General features: G+C 38.3%; 3 protein-coding genes across 6 annotated transcripts in view; 1 reads left to right on the top strand and 2 right to left on the bottom strand.

Moving 5' to 3' along the window:
- LOC149588301 (CD109 antigen-like) overlaps positions 1–17,295 on the bottom strand; it is a 33,035-nt gene that overhangs the window by 5,576 nt on the left and 10,164 nt on the right. Inside the window, exons 1-7 of one of the 2 annotated variants that reach the window (XM_089862929.1) lie at positions 8,370–8,645; positions 3,424–3,607; positions 1,211–1,379; positions 1,084–1,154; positions 646–1,026; positions 354–584; positions 69–278 (exon numbers count right to left, since the gene is read on the bottom strand). In XM_089862929.1, the coding sequence (XP_089719055.1) occupies positions 69–278; positions 354–584; positions 646–1,026; positions 1,084–1,154; positions 1,211–1,379; positions 3,424–3,607; positions 8,370–8,593 (1,470 nt within the window). In that variant the 5' untranslated portion in view covers positions 8,594–8,645. Of the gene's footprint in view, positions 1–68; positions 279–353; positions 585–645; positions 1,027–1,083; positions 1,155–1,210; positions 1,380–3,423; positions 3,608–8,369; positions 8,646–17,295 lie in introns of those variants that run through there. The other variant, XM_089862930.1, reaches the window with a different exon arrangement.
- Positions 11,176–13,001, bottom strand: LOC149588305 (uncharacterized). Of its 3 annotated transcripts, none has more exons than XM_089862950.1 (6): positions 12,871–13,001; positions 12,287–12,411; positions 12,098–12,226; positions 11,830–12,030; positions 11,567–11,766; positions 11,176–11,482 (listed from the first exon to the last, which is right to left on the bottom strand). In XM_089862950.1, the coding sequence occupies exons 2-6, from the start codon at positions 12,308–12,310 to the stop codon at positions 11,302–11,304; spliced, it is 735 nt and encodes a 244-aa protein (XP_089719076.1). In that variant the 5' UTR covers positions 12,311–12,411; positions 12,871–13,001; the 3' UTR covers positions 11,176–11,301. The 3 variants fall into 3 exon arrangements, with proteins under 3 accessions (XP_089719076.1, XP_089719075.1, XP_089719074.1); XM_089862949.1 differs by having other exon boundaries at positions 12,287–12,422; positions 12,871–12,989; XM_089862948.1 differs by lacking the exon at positions 12,871–13,001 and having other exon boundaries at positions 12,287–12,568.
- Positions 13,057–17,150, top strand: MED23 (mediator complex subunit 23). The gene has a single exon (XM_089862931.1). The coding sequence runs from the start codon at positions 13,057–13,059 to the stop codon at positions 17,068–17,070; it is 4,014 nt and encodes a 1,337-aa protein (XP_089719057.1). The 3' UTR covers positions 17,071–17,150.

The following is a 17,295-nucleotide window of genomic DNA, read 5'->3' as shown; positions in this document are numbered from 1 at the left end:
CTTCAATTGAAGTAGTACCCACCAATAAAGACGAGTGTCCCAGAGAAATATTTAATCCAGGTACTTACCCGTATTCTAATCTTCTCGCCTTTGGGATACGTATCGAATTTTATCTCCAAGACGCCATTTTCGTCGAAACTGAGATCTCTTAAATCGCTTGGGTCATCTATGGTCCTTTGACCCCCGCCTTGGTTGGTGAAAGTCAAATCGAACCTTACTTTCGCCGCTTCAAGTCGTTCCGCTTCCAAGGGTACTTGGTCGAAGTACGTTACAGCCAACTGCGAGGTTCAACGATAAATAAGGCTTAGCAATAAGATTTGAAGACATAATTAATTAGGCTTAGCAGTATTTACCCTAGTTTTAAATGGCATTCCAGGTTTGAATATTTGTGGCGTGACTCCGACGAATCTAAGATTAACGGCTTTATCAAAGATCCGGGTCCTGGCGTACCCTTTGACCACAAGGTTCATATAGCGTTCCCCGACGTAGGCTCTGACTTCAATATCGCAATCTTGCAAACGATTCGGTTGGGCCAAATTCCTCAGGTCTTCCATCGGGAATTGGAAATCGTACGTCCCGTGGAACTGTCGAGGATACGTTACTTGGCATCGCGCACTTTTTTTAAAACGCGGATTAAATACTGACCCGAAGAAAATTCTGTTCCAAGTACTTGTACTTTTGAGTTGTACCTTGGTTTGTTCGCTGATATCGAGATTGAGGTTTGACCACGGCCCTGATGGTCAAATTACCGGAAACGGGGGAGAAGTTAGTATGATTGGCCCTAACGGATCCTTCCAAGAACTCTTCCGAACTGACGACGTATCCCGGTAAGGTGACATTAACGTCAAAGCGGTCACCGAACCATCTTTCGAGTTTAATCTTTTTTTCCTCCACTTGACCCAGGACAACGACCCTAACCGTCCACCAACCCGACGGATAATCCGACGGTAAGTGAAAATGGACACTGAGAAAGCCGAGATACGGGTAAACCGAATACCAACGCTTCATAATCAAACCTCGCGAGTCCTTTAAGGTTAAAGGTCATCAATATTAGGCTTAAGTGGTTCAAATTCACTACCTTACTATTAAATAAACATCGCAGGGATCGCTATAGGGTTTCATTTGAGTTGTCAGTAAGATTACTCTAATGTAAACTGGAATTGAGCCGCGTTAATTCTAGAATTAATTACGGATTCTATTTATTACTCACTGGGTTGCCTATGATTATAGACTAGCTGATTGGTTTGAATTAAAATAGTTAAAAATCTTTCCGAGAAGATGACGTCAGTTTCATTTCGAAATCCGCTACCACCAATAGCCCCGTTCGTATTACCCTCCAGTCGTAGGCGGTAAGTACCATTTTGGGCCATTACCGGAACCTAGACAAACAATACAATTTATACATTAATTACTTTCTGAAATAAACATACAAGATTACGCAAGTAATTGTCCCGAGTTCAAGTATATTGAACTGTCCCCACGGAGCCCATTCAAAAATTTATATTCCTTATAGAGTAAATAGGCATTTTTTCTCCGGAATTATAGGATCTTATAGGAGAAAAAATGTGTTTTTATAGGAAAATATAGGAATAAAAATTATAATCATATGTAATACTATTTTGGCTTAAACTATGCAGAAAAATCTCAATAAAAAAAAATAACAAATTGGATTTTAGTTTGAAAAGAGGAACTTAATTAAAATATAATAAACCAAAAATCCTTAGCAAACTCCGTAATTTCGGTGTCTAGTCAAATGTGATCTTGATAAAAGAGATAAATTTTGATTAATATGATACTAAATAGGTTTAAAAATACAGGATCTTATAGGAATTATAGGACAGTTGGGCTCCTTGACATTGAACTGTCCACTCCCCCTCTTCTCCCCCCCCCGGCGGCCTGGATTTTTATTTTATTTTAAAATAATCGTACCACCATCTAATAAAACCGGTTTTCCTTTCTTCACACATAAAAAATGTATTTGAAAGATAATACTAAGTTTCGAATAATGTATATGCTACACACCCCCTTTTATACAGTATATAAAAAAGTTAGGGTTACTTAAGTTAACCCATCACTGATTCCACAAGCTAAAAATGTCAAAAAAGAATAAAAATCCTCTATAGCTGGGGCCTTTTTTTAAGTGCTAGAATTAAGTCAGCCTATCCTAGGACTAAGATCCAAGGGCCATAAAGGGTCCGGGACGTTTCCGATCTTGGTGCACAGTTAGGTTGACTTATAAGGTAATTAATACCAGCACGGACTGAATGAATGAGTGATTTCTTGTAAGGGAGAAATAAACTAACCGAGACCAGAATATAATTAATATATATATAATATAAGTCAGACTCTGGCTTCATCTTCGAGTCAACGCCTCGTTAAAAAAGATTACATAAATAATGGGAGAAATATTTGTAAATCTTAATATTTATAATATCATAAGTTTATAAGATATGTTCTATAAGTATGACCAGAAACACTTCCTATACTTCGTAATGCTAGAGAAGTATAGTACAGCTCGAGCTAGTTCGAGAACGACAAGCGAGAATAGAATACACTCGGTGTTGCAGGACTTCCAACTTCCTATTTATTCTGTACTAAGCCTTTGACAGCGCCTCACCAGGCGTCGCTTTACCTCGAATCTATGACGTTTCATGACAGATGTGGGCATTTGGGGGGGGAAGGTTTGTACAGCCAAGCTTGGTGAAACCCAGAAAATTAATCTCACTTCGTGACAAGCTCCAGTTTGTAACCAGTGACAAACTTATGGAACATATCTTCTTATTAACTTATGATAACATGGATGCGTTCTTTGGAGTTACCGATAAAATGAAGGATTTTCGCCTTAATTAAAATCAGTAATTACATAATTAATTACGAAAGGGGTGTGGGTCTAGAAGGTATTAAAATAATAATTTCAAATCTTTTTGATTTTTGTTGGAGAGATATTGATATTCTACTGTAACGAGGTTACGTAGGCGTTTTCAATTTCTACATAATTTATTTTTTAAGCCTTTATTTTTCCAAAAATGTTTAATAGATTACCATAACTTAATTTAAATCACTACCATCATGAAACTTGGAGTGATTACTGTACGGAATCTCTAGTTTCTCCCAGTATCTTCACATTTTATCTAAGTACTATAGAAACAAAGTTACGGCCAATTAAAAACTAACATTAATTATCCGGAGGGCCTCTACATGAGAAAACAAAATGAAGAATTTTGCCTAATTAAATATTCATATTTTAACGAATTCTTTTCACGTTTTAGTGACTTTAGAAGTCGTTCCGGTATCTTTGCAAAGATCAATTACATATCCTCGGGGTTGTCACGCGTAGATCGTGTTGCCAATATTAACACACGGATGTTTTGGGGGGGGGGGATTTGATTATTAAACTCGTTTTTTGGGAATTTTATTTGTTACCTGCATAACCAAGGTTTCCGTCCGTCCAGGGACCACCCTTTCTTGGGCCGACGCTATTTGTTCTCTTTCATCTCGATGGAGCGATGCCCTGACCATCAGGGAATGGTCAGCCGATAAGATGCTGACCACAACACGGTACACTTGACCTGGACGAACATACTGCGGCGCCACAGCCACGTACCGCCTGTTTGAAGACAAAATAATATAAAATTGTCAATGAAAATTACAGTTAGATTCGATTGAAATGATCAGTATAGTTTATGGTTAAAAATAAAAACCGCTTTAAGAATGAATATTAGCAGAAGGGGATAATAGAAGTATTATATACTTCTGATATTACGCAAAAAAAAATAGTTTGATATTTTGATAAAATGTCAAAATTCAAATTGATAATATATGAGACAATGTCAAAAAAGGTCATTTCGTTTATTCGGTAATAATAAGTGTCAATAATTTTATCCTAATTTATCGACGTATAAATAAAATTTAAAGGGTCGAAAACTTGTCAAAAAATTCTCAAGTCCGTCAAAATTTGCGAACCCATAGAAATAAGTCCTATATACACGATGACCATAAGTGACACAATATTCTATAAGTATGACCATATTCCAGAAATAAATAGATTTCTTCCACTTGGAATCTTTAAGTGACCATAGACTCCATACTAATATCTGATTGAAGGTAATGGGAAGGACTTATAACTTTGATAAACCAATGGCTCCACCTCCCTCGCATTTCATTGGTTATTCGAAGACATAGAAAACCTTTTTCGCTGTGTGCTACATCGGTTTGGGAGAACTTATGAGGTTTTTCTCGTTTATGACACAGTTTAACTTGTCATGACTTCAGTTATCTCGTAATTGAATATTGAACTGTTCAAATAATTCCAAAAAAATATGACATTTTTCCCAACACTAAGGCTTTGCAAACTGATTCCGATGTTTTGACTTTTGAGTAACTCTGTTGATGTTGACAATTGGGTTAGAAAGAAAAGATTACAAGTATAATCTACGCATTCCAGATGACACGTTTATGGAGGCGTGTTTCAGAGTCGTCCATTTTCAATTTTGCAGGATCCTTGGCATATCATACTTATTTTTATGACGTCACTTACGCAACGACAATGTTATTGTTTGAAAGGAAGGGGGACGGCAATTATTTCCAAAAATATAAAACACAAATGTTCAACGAAGCGCGAATAAAATCCAGCAACTGTATGATTTGGTTACGTTAACTCAACCTGGGGTAACTTCCCCGCTCTCCCCCCCCCCCATACCCATTCAAAAAACCCCCTTCCCTGAATAACGCCATAACAATGGGTTAAAAGTGGCTACTCCAAAATAATACAATAATACGGGCTCATTCGTCCATAAAAGTCACCTACCAGCGCTACACCGGATGTCAGCGAAATGGGTGCGATTTATAGCTAGCGATACTAGTGGCAGTGAATCAAACTTCGTTGTATTCCTGTCAATGGGGAATTTAACAGGGTGCCATATCACTTCGAAAAAATATCAATTCGGTGATTCTAATGTTTGGGCCTCTTCTCTAATGCTGTGTTTATCTTAAACAATACTTAAATTTACATAATTAGAAGGAAGGTATTAATATAATTGAGATTAAATTAAGATTAAATCTAATTCGCGTTGATTTTAAACAAATAAATGAAATTAATTTAGGTTTACTTTGTACTTTAAAGGGTAGAGAAAATTATTTTCGAGGGGTAAATCACTATTTAAGGAAAATTGGCCAATCACTATCCGAGGAAAGTTGGTAAACCACTATTTGAGGAAAATTAGCCAATCACTATCCAAGGAAAGTTGGTAAACCACTAGATTTAAGGAAAGTTGGTAAACCACAAGATTTAAGGAAAGTTGGTAAACCACTAGATTTAAGGAAAGTTGGTAAACCACTAGATTTAAGGAAAGTTGGTAAACCACTAGATTTAAGGAAAGTTGGTAAACCACTAGATTTAAGGAAAGTTGGTAAACCACTAGATTTAAGGAAAGTTGGTAAACCACTAGATTTAAGGAAAGTTGGTAAACCACTAGATTTAAGGAAAGTTGGTAAACCACTAGATTTAAGGGAAGTTGGTAAACCACTACTTAAAGAAAATTGGCCAATCACTATCCAAGAAAAATTGGTAAACCACATTCTTAGGAAAATATGCAAATTCCTTCAACTGGGAAATAATTTTGGCCTTTAAAAAAGTGACAGGTGAACGTAACAGGTGAATTGAAAAATATTCATCCATTGAAAACAAACACCTGCCGCGCTGCTTACCTCACCTCTAGCCATTATTACCACCAAATTTACTTTGAATCGTGAAAGAAAATAGAAAATATTGTTTCCTCGTCTGTTTCTAAAAAGTAGTAGTAGATCGGAATCGGATGACGTCACAATTAATTGGTTATTTTGTTTGGTAAAATATATTATATTATAAAAACTATTAAATCCACCAGGAAGTATTGTAATAATATTAAATGAAGAGAATGCCATTTCTTATTACTCAACAAATGATCGTAAATTTTCAAGGTTTTTTGAACTTTTTTTTTATTTTCTCAAAAACGTAATGAGTAGGTTGGTAGTTTTACAAGCGTTTCGAGGGGTAATTCACCCTGGAAAAGTTTTTACGTATTCTTAGACAGTCGATGCATGGAACCCAGTCAAAAATTTAAATTCCTTAGAGGAATTATAGGATTTTATAGGAGAAAAAAATGTGTTTTAATAGGAAAATATGACTAAAAAGTTCATATATATATATATTACTATTTTGGTATAAACTTTGTAGAAAAATCTCGTAAAAATAACAAATTGGATTTTACTTTGAAAAGAGGAAATTAATTAAAATATATAAAAATCCTGAGCAAACTCCGCAATTTCGGTGAAATCAAATGTGATCTCGATAAACTTGATGCTAAACTATACTAAAACCTCGACTAAGTCAAAAATATAGGAAATATTATAGGAACTTTTATGAAATTATAGGATAAAATAGGATAGGTTCAAATATATAGGATTTTATAGGAAGTATAGGATCGCTGGGCTCCCTGCCGATGTCATTTTAGAACGGTAGTAATTTTCCCCTCAAAAAAAAAAAAAAAAAAAAACCAAGGACAAAGTTCCAAATGTTTAAAAGAACTCATCTTTAGACTTAAACTTACAAGGCCCTTAAAGACACGCAATAATAATTCTTCCCTAACAGACTATCGGCATTTCATTTTAACCTCCTATTAGTCAATGGCTTACCAATGCCAGTATCTGCCATATAGTTAAAAACTAGCTAACAAGTAGTCAAGTACGAGTATAGTGGTTTGTCCAGTTTTTCTTTTGGTCACTCGCTACTCGAGCTTGCCAAGTTGTAATAAATTAGATATCCAAGATAACGCACCCCTTTTCTCGACAAATATAGTCAATCACAATCTTACAAGGAACCCTAAAGCTCTACAACCTAACTTTGTGGAAACATTACATCCTTGTAAATAAAATAAGAACCGGTTTATTTTTTATTAAACTCACTCTTTCTAGCTCTCTCAAATCTCCTTTGATTCATTCGATGAACATTATAAAAGAAATGTATGTCTCTATAAAATGTGTGGGCTTCTAAATTGTTTTTCCAAAGCACCTACCGCAGCAGGTATAAAGTTCTACTACACCTTAGACATAAAACTATATTGAACGGGATTTAAAACAATAGAGTTTACGCAAATGACGTGACGTTATAACAATTACTTAAGCCTAATTTAATCCTCGACAGGTTATATTTTTATCGTGCACGTGCCTTTTCGCGCCTTTATAGAAACGCGCCAAAATGCAAGTGCGCAAATCAGGATGGAAATAAGCATTTTTTTAAACTGGGCAAATGCCCAGTAGAGCTAGAACATTCTTAATTAAAAGACTGTTGGACATTGACCACTAATATATAGTATAGTATATATAAAACAGTGAAACCTTGGACAGTTTTTAATTAAGTAGCCCCCGAGCATTTAATTTTAAACTGACCCGGCTAATTTTTAAAGTGGACCTTTGTCCAGGGCCTCCGAATTATTTCTAAGCCTGGCGCGAATTAAAGGCGCGTACCCGCCATTTCGATATTTGGCGCGTGACACTTGACATCACCACGCGGTTTCCATGGCGACCAATAAAAACAAATCAATGGACCTTTACAACAGAAGTTCAATGTACATTTTTAATTACCCTCATTTAAATTAAATAGAAACCTACGCTTAAATATATTAGGGCGTCGAAAGTTAACAAAAAATTAACGAGTATTTTTGTTTGAAAGAGTTCAAACCGCAAGATGAATTTCGTGGCATCAATTCCTAGAGAAAAACCTGTTTTTTTCTTAGTTTAATCAAAACTATCTCTTGTCGCTTGTTACTACTTCATTATATAGCCGGCTGTCTTTAATGGGGTCTCTTGAGCGAGCGAGAGGGAGAGAGACAAGCCCATAACCCCTTGAGGTACTCGAACCCAAGCCTCATTTGCGTATTACAGACGAAAAAGCAATTAATCTAAACAACAACATGAATTTAATATGTACGTCGATAATTTAGGTGAACGAATTTAGAATTTGAACTAGTATTTGGAATGGAGGGGGGGGGGTTCAAAGTTCTTTTAGAAATGGTTAGGTTAACGACTGCGGGATTATGGTTCTAAGGTGCATTATTTTTAGCTGAGGTAGGGTATTTCTCTGACCATTTATTTGTACATGTTTTTACATAAAAATTGCGTTTAAAAAACAGTTTACTCAGCTTTATATATTAAGAATAATAAATGGGCCCCTCCCACCACCGTTTCCAAAATATAATTGTTTAAAGAGAGAAAAAAGCTTGAATAATTAGGCTTATCAGCGATAAAACTTAATTTTTGACGCCTGTTAATTTAGGCTTAGTCTAAAACAACTGTTGTGGGGGGGGAAGAACTACTTAATTTCGATTACTTACGGAGTATTTCTGGCGCCGGGCAAAGGGGGTTTATGAAAAAAGGTATCATCGTCGATCGAATTAATCCATTTCTCATCTTCGGGGTCTTTAATGAACTTGGAACTTTCCCGGACGTCGACCGCGCACAATATCAAACCGCACAACGCGATTAAAATAATTAAGAGCGAAGTAATTAAAGGATTAAGCCGATTTCCCGGGACATCCCGCATCGGCAACGCCGACATCGCGATAAACTATTTTTCCACAGAGCTTTTTTGAAAATCGTTCGCACGCGCCACTCGCGGACCGAGGGAATAACGCACACACGGAATAACGTATAATCAGAATAACGCATAAAAACCGGAATAAGGCATAATGGGAATAAGGCATAAACGGAATAGCGCATAAACGGATTAACGCATAACCGGAATAACGTATAACCGGATTAACGCATAACCGGAATAACGTATAACCGGATTAACACATAAACGGAATAACGCATAGCCGGAATAACGTATAACCGGATTAACGCATAGCCGGAATAACGTATAACCGGATTAACGCCTAACCGGAATAACGCATAACCGGAATAGCGCATAACCAGAATTACGCACAAACGGAATAACGCATAAACAGAATAGCGCATAAACGGATTAACGCACAAATGGAATTACGCATAGCCGGAATAACGTATAACCGGATTAACGCCTAACCGGAATAACGCATAACCGGAATAGCGCATAACCAGAATTACGCACAAACGGAATAACGCATAAACGGAATAGCGCATAAACGGATTAACGCATAAACGGAATAACGCATAAACGGAATAGCGCATAAACGGAATAACGTATAACCGGATTAACGCATAAACGGAATAACGCATAAACGGAATAACGTATAACCGGATTAACGTACAACCGGAAAAACGTATAACCGGATTAACGCATAAACGGAATAACGCATAGCCGGAATAACGTATAACCGGATTAACGCATAACCGGAATAACGTATAACCGGATTAACGCCCAACCGGAATAACGTATAACAGGATTAAAGCATACACGGAATGGCGCATAAACATTTAGAGACGGTCCCCTATCATGGCTTTAGGAAGGTTCTGTTCGGATCTCGCCTGAGCTACGCTTTCAACGCTTCTAGCAGAAAAGGAAGAGTTTCTTGACGTCATAGACTTATAGAAAGTAGTACGAGATCGCTGGCGATCCAAACGTTATTTTTGGAACTAAAGCTACTTTATGAGCCAATCCACGGCTTGTTTCAACGAAGTGTACAATTGTTTTTATATCTATATACTTTTGATGATATTTACAGAGGCGTAGCCAGGGATTTTGATGCCCAGGGCGGTTGCGGCTGTTAAAGGGGTTAACCCCCAATTCACCCAATTTAAAACACCCAATTCGCATTTACCCAAGCCTCAATCAACCCAATTCCCAGTTCTCCTATTTCAATTAACCTAATATTGCATACCCAAAAAGACTCAAATAGAGTAGAATTTGATGGTTTTATTTATTTATTTTTTCATTCCATAAGGGATACACTTACTTGAAGTGTATAACCGCTCCAAAGAGGAAGAGACGTCCTCCTTACCAAACCAAACCTAACCTTACATAACATAACAGTAACGTTTTGGAAAAGGCATATTATTTGAGAAGTCAATGAAGCTAAACATCAATATTTTGGAAAAGGCGTAACATTGTTAAATGATTAATAAAATGTTATTAACCTAACTTAACCAAACCAAACCTAACCTAACCTAACCTAACCTAACATAACATAACATAAAATAACAGTAATGTTTTGGACAAGGCGAGATCCGAACAGAACCTTCCTAAAGCCATGATAGGGGACCGTCCCTAAATGTTTATGCGCCATTCCGTGTATGCTTTAATATTGTTATACGTTTTTCCGGTTGGGCGTTAATCCGGTTATACGTTATTCCGGTTATGCGTTAATACGGTTATACATTATTCCGGCTATGCGTTATTCCGTTTATGCGTTAATCCGGTTATACGTTATTCCGTTTATGCGTTATTCCGTTTATGCGTTAATCCGGTTATACGTTATTCCGGTTATGAGTTAATTCGGTTATACGTTATTCCGTTTATGCGTTATTCCGGTTATACGTTATTCCGGTTATACGTTAATCCGGTTATACGTTATTCCGTTTATGCGTTAATCCGGTGTTACGTTATTCCGGTTATACGTTATTCCGTTTATGCGCTATTCCGTTTATGCGTTATTCCGTTTATGCGTTATTCCGTTTATGCGTTAATCCGTTTATGCGCTATTCCGTTTATGCGCTATTCCGTTTGTGCGTAAATCTGGTTATGCGCTATTCCGGTTATGCGTTATTCCGTTTATGCGTTAATCCGGTTATACGTTATTCCGGTTATGCGTTAATCCGGTTATACATTGTTCCGCCTATGCGTTATTCCGTATATGCGTTAATCCTGTTATACGTTATTCCGGTTATGCGTTAATCCGGTTATACGTTATTCCGTTTATGCGTTAATCCGTTTATGCGCTATTCCGTTTATGCCTTATTCCCATTATGCCTTATTCCGGATTTTATGCGTTATTCCGATTATACGTTATTCCGTGTGTGCGTTATTCCCCCTTCCCCCACTCGCTAGGGAGCGATACCTGCCGCCGGATTTCGCGCGCCCCCACTTCTCCCGCCAAATTTTGAAAAACACGTGCGACGTAGTACCGCGCCCCCCACTTCTCCCGCCAAATTTTGAAAAACACGTGCTACATAGTACATACTTCCAGTCAAGTCTCGCGCCAAAATTTATCTAAAGACTACTATATTTTCAAAAATATTTCTTTATTTTTGATCAAATGTTACAAAAGTTAGGATATATTAATATTATACAAAGAAAAAGGCTTAGAAATGTGTCCTATTGCAAGAACTTGAAAAAAAAGATTAGAATTAGTTTTTGGAACCATATTGGTCATTAGCCCATTTCAAACATTCGTAGTCAGATTTGACTTGACCATATTCACGTGCTAAATCGGAGAAGCTTTGACCAAGAGACAAATAAGTGTTTAAAAGGCTTTTCATATCGTAAAGTTCCTTATCCAAGATTTTTTCCTTCTTAGAAATTGTTTGTCTATGAAATTACAACACATTTAATTAATTAAAATTATATTTATAATTAAATAAATAATAAAAGCTTTTAAAACACAAAACTTACGCGATATTTTTCATTGCTTTTATAAATTCTGGTGAAAAAAGGCTTCTTTTAATAAGCAAGTTCAGAGATTCAACATCGTTAGAGATTAGTCTTAGATTCTCTTTCATTTTTTGGATTTTTAAATGAGTTGTTTCCATTTGAAGTGACAGGGAAAAATCATAGCTTAACTTTTCCAAATGACCAAAGCCCTCAATTATTTCCTTAAAAGTACAATGAAGTTTTAAAGTTGAAGTTAATTAGAACAAACTAATTAATTTAGTTACTATGATTAATTCTTTGACTAATTCTCGTCTGTTTAACCGCATTTCCTCGTTATTTTTGCCAAGTTCTTCAAACTCGCGGACTTCTTCCCTAGCAACTGAAACTATTTCAGTTTCGTTGCCATTAGAGATAGTTGCCAAAACATTGTCCCTCATTTTGTCGATATTTTTACAAATAATGGGTAACGCGTATTTAGAAAAGTCCTAAAAAATTAATATCTTTCCTTAATTAAGCAAGCAAGCGTTAATTTAAATCTGCAATATTAAATACCTCGTCAGTAACTACTATTCTATCCAGAGAATGTTTCAAATTTTCAGCGGAAGCTTTGAAGAATTCGGAATCATGATTATAAACGAAAGTTTGCGCAATTAGCTCCCTTGTTCTCAAAGCCCTCAGCGTCTAAATTTGCAAAAGTGTCTCAGAATATAGCTAATTTAATTAATTAATTATTTAAATCACCTTGTCTCTAACGGTATAGGACATAATTTTGCTGTCATGGAACTCCAAAGCATCAGTAAAACTTTTATGGATTAGAACTTGCCGAAAATATTCAGTCTTAGCCAAACACAGCTTCCTTTCGGCTTCTATTAAATCACTGTTTAATGCTTCAGCCATTTAAATAATTATCTTTATGATTAAACTAATTTTAATCGTTAAGCCTTGGCTATGTAATTTTTCATAGAAAAAACCGCCAAATTTCGAAGGCAAGGATGGGTGGGACATGGGTGGGAAATAAATTTCAGGGGAGCCACACGTGACAAAGCCCACAACTTTCCACAAGCAGGGAGAAAAGAAGGGAAAAGCAGCCAATCCCGGGGGGATGAAGGGTAAGGCGCCTGCGCAGAGGGATCGTATCTTCATGGGATACCGGCTTTTTAGAGTAATAGCAGCTGCTAGCCTTATACGTATTAAAGAAGAAACCGGACTGCCTTTAAGGTAGTTTTAGGCCTAACTTTGATGGAAGCGCAAAAATGTCGGCTTTCTTTACGTCTGCAGACAGTGCAGAGTGCGGCGAGGTTTAGACATAAAACGCACAGACTTACGTTTTCATTGACGGGAACGTATCGTGGCTTGTCTATAAATGAGTAACATTTTTAAGTGCGCCAGGCCACCAGTTAATACCTTGAAAATAAGTAAATTTTGATTAGAAGTGCGTATGTACCCTGTTCAAAAGTAAATAAACATTAGTGTGGACTCTGGACTTGTAAAAAAACTAATAAAAACGAAATATGGGTAGCACAATCGAACTTCAAATAAACCGTCACATCAATTTAATTTTAAATAACGAAGGTTTGGAAGAATGTTTCAAATGTTTTATGGAATATTCCGCGGAACTGGAAGAATGGAAAAAGAAACAATATCAGGAAAGCACCAAGAACTTATTTACGGGGTTAACCGCGGAAAATATGGAGTACGCTGTAAGATACTACGTAAACACAGTCTCCAGAACCAAATCCGAGAGCTTATTATCGCAATTAGAATACGCGGTAAGTTCGGAATTGATCTCGGGGAAACAAGTTTGCGACGCCTTATTATCCTGCGAAAATCTCCATTACACAAATGAAGAATTTTGGTGTCAAAGTTTCATAATGATAAAGAAATTTCTACCAGGAGTAGATTACAAGGGAGTGCGCGATTTGTTAAAACTAATCCTGGATAAATCGCTAATCATCCCACCTAGTATGAATGTTTCCATATTGAAACAATTAAACTGTTTAGAGGACGTAGTCTCATACATTCTGGATCGTAACGCCTGTTTACTCCCAAGTTACTTAATCCTGGATGAAATTCAGAAAAAAATGAACCCTAAAGACCGCTGGCCACATTGGAAACTGGCCAAACTTCTGTCCGAATTCATAGATAGTTTCGCGCCAACAGCCCAAATGGTTTCCGTCGTCGGACGTTCGAAATTTTTACCCATCGTCGGTCAATTTGGTACCATTAGTAACGTTTGGAAGTTGGATTCGATGACGGCAAAATTTTCCCTTCGCGGCCTGTTACCTTACAGTGTGGAACTGCTCAAACCACAAACACACCTTCTACGATATGTCCTAGAACAACCCTACTCCAGGGACATGGTTTGCGGAATGCTGGGATTGAGTAAACAGCAGAAAATGAGATGTCCGGTACTCGAGGAACAATTGGTCGAATGGATCGTAATGGCTATGGAAAAATCCGAGAGTGAAACGGACGCCATGGAGGACGGGGGACCAACGCAATTACTTTGGCAACATTTATCCAGCCAATTGATATACTTTGTCCTGTTTCAATACGCCAGTTTCCCTCATATGGTCTTGCTATTACACAGCAAATTGTCCGAGATAAACTTGAAGAAAGGACGGGACCATTTGATGTGGGTCCTATTGCAATTCATCTCCGGTAGCATTCAGAAAAATTCCCTCAGCGACTTCTTACCGGTCATGAAACTGTACGACCTCTTATACCCCGAGAAGGACGTACTACCATTACCGGACGTCACCAAACCCAGTTCGACGCATATCTTCGCCATCACCTCAATCTGGATTCATTTGATGAAAAAAGCCCAAACTGAACAGAGCAAATTGCAACGTTCTTTACCGCACATCTTGAAGAATCACTGGGAATACTTGCAGCAAAGTTTGATGAGCAACAATATGCCGAGCAGTTTGGGCCAAGAGTACCGCGTCTCCTTGTTGTGCAACGCCTACAGCACCAATCAGGATTACTTCTCCAGACCCATGGCGGTACTTGTGGAAGCGGTACAAGGCAACCAGAAGAATCAAACAGCCATCGGGAACATGCCGACGTCATCGTCCCAACCTTTGTCCATGAGTATCTTGGATTCGTTAACCGTTCACACCAAAATGAGTTTGATTCACAATATCGTGACGCATATGATGAAATTAGCCCAAACCAAGTCCTCGATGACGTTAGCGCCGCATCTGGTTGAAACGTACAGTCGATTACTCGTCTATAACGAAACGGAGTCCTTGGGTATTAAGGGTTTCATCATCCAATTACTTCCGGCTGTCTTTCGAAGTCAAGCTTGGGGTATCTTGCATACCTTACTGGAAATGTTCAGTTATCGATTACACCACATTCAACCTAATTACCGAGTACAATTACTTAGTCATCTGCATAGCCTGGCGGCCGTTCCTCAAACGAATCAAACTCAATTACATCTTTGCGTCGAAAGCACAGCCCTAAAGTTGATCACCGGTCTCGGTAGCGCCGAGGTGCAACCCAATTTATCTCGTTTCCCGAACGAACCAAAGACGCTACTCTCCTCCGAGTCGGAAGAACTCAATAAGGCCTTGGTCTTAACCATCGCCAGGGCCATTCACATAACGGGGTCCGAATCTTTGTCCATCAGTTGGTGTAAGGACTTGCTGACCAATATAATGCAAAACACGCCGCATAATTGGTCCAGTTTTACCCTGATGTGCTTCCCACCGACTTTGGCCGAGTTTTTCCAACAGTTTCAACAAGCCAGGGAGAACAAAGCCCAATTGAAACGCAGCGTTGAGGAGGAATACCGTAAATGGAAGACAATGAGCAACGAAAATGATATCATCGCCCATTTTTCCTTGCAAGGGACACCGCCACTATTCTTGTGTCTTCTCTGGAAGATGTTGCTCGAAAATGACCGCATTAGTCCATTGGCCTACAAGATTCTAGACCGAATCGGGGCGCGGGCTTTGTCGACGCACTTAAGGACTTTCGCCGACTTCCTGGTCTTCGAGTTCGCCAACTCGGTGGGCGGAAATCATTTGAACAAATGTATCGACGCCCTAAACGACTTAGTTTGGAAATGTCACGTGGTGACCTTAGACCGACTGATATTGTGTCTGGCGCTAAGAAGTTTCGAAGGCAACGAGGCCCAAGTGTGTTTCTTCATCATTCAACTCGTCTTGTTGCGTCCATCGGAGTTTAAAAGTCGCGTCTACGACTTTGTAAAAGATAATTCCCCCGAACATTGGAAACAATCCAACTGGCACGAAAAACACCTCAACTTCCATCGCAAGTACCCAGAGAAATTCTATTTCGAGGGTCTTCAAGACTTGTCAACTCAGGGTACCCAACATACCTACCTGCCCGTATATTTTGGCAACGTTTGCCTACGTTTTCTACCTGTTCTGGACATTGTCATCCACCGTTTCTTAGAACTGTCATCGGGGTCCATGTCGCAATCGGTCGAGTCCCTTCTGGACAAATTGGGTTGCCTGTACAAGTTCCACGACCGACCCGTGACGTACGTCTACAATACGTTGCACTATTACGAACAAAAGTTGAAGGACAGACCGCCGTTAAAGAGAAAGTTGGTGTCGGCCATCATTGGCTCTTTGAAGGACATCAGACCTGCTGGTTGGGATTTGACCGAGGCTTACCACGCGTATATGCAACGCGCCGCCGAGGACATCGATTGGGTACCCGACTTGGAGTACTACATAAAGCTAATCGGTCGCGTGGTCGACACCATCAACAACAAGACGCCCTTTCCTCATACCGACTGGAGATTTAACGAGTTCCCCAACCCGGCCGCGCACGCCTTGCATATCACTTGCATAGAATTAATGGCGCTTCCCGTGGCGGCTAACACCGTGGCCAAGAACGTCTTGGACGTGGTACTCAAAGGACATATCGTTATCCCGAGGCAAAACATTGAATCCTGGATGAACGCCATTGGCTTGGTCCTAACGGCCTTACCCGAATCCTATTGGTCAGTTTTGCAAGATAAAATCTTGGAGGTAATGACAAGCCCTTTGTTCGCCACTCCTCAACCGGAAATAAAGTACATGTCGCTCCTAAACTTTGCCGGATCGTATAATACCATGACGGAGGTGCATTGCAGTTACTTGATCGGTTTAGCCCATGCCATGTGGTATCACGCCACAGTTGGCCAGATTAACATCATCCCGCAGTTCATCAAGGACAAGTTAAAGCCCGTAATAAAAACCGAAGAACAATTGCTGTTCTTATGCCATTTGGTCGGACCATTCCTTCAACAAGTTGAGAAAACACGATGCGTTATGGATTTGACCAAAGAACTATACGAAGTCCTGGAGATTGTTGATAAAAATTGTCCGCAGTTGAAGTACATGGACCCTATTTGCGACTTGTTGTATCATATTAAGTATATGTTTACCGGAAATTCGGTTAATAACGAAGTGGAAAGAACCATAAGGAATTTGAGACCCGCTTTGCAAATGCGACTAAGGTTTATCGCTCATTTAAATATCGAAGAAGTCGCGGGTTGTTCCTAAATAATTTTTTTGTATTGTGTAAAATCTATAAATTTTGATGTAATTGTTTTTTTTTATAATTAAAATTGATTATACTTTAATTATAGTTACGATTTGTAATTATTTAATGAATAATCTCTATAAAGATTTATAGTATTTGAGCGTCCTAGTAGGTATGTAGGACTATATTGCATATTAATTTTGTTATTTTGGCTGAAGTTCAATATAATAAAGTTATATATTTGA

The sequence above is a fragment of the Phalangium opilio genome, unplaced genomic scaffold (assembly GCF_054372755.1).
Source record: "Phalangium opilio isolate 3A_F unplaced genomic scaffold, DU_Popi_V2 ptg000662l_1, whole genome shotgun sequence".
Taxonomy (NCBI): domain Eukaryota; kingdom Metazoa; phylum Arthropoda; class Arachnida; order Opiliones; family Phalangiidae; genus Phalangium; species Phalangium opilio.
The sequence above is the reverse complement of the archived record's forward strand: the minus strand, read 5'-3'. Positions and strand labels throughout refer to the sequence as shown.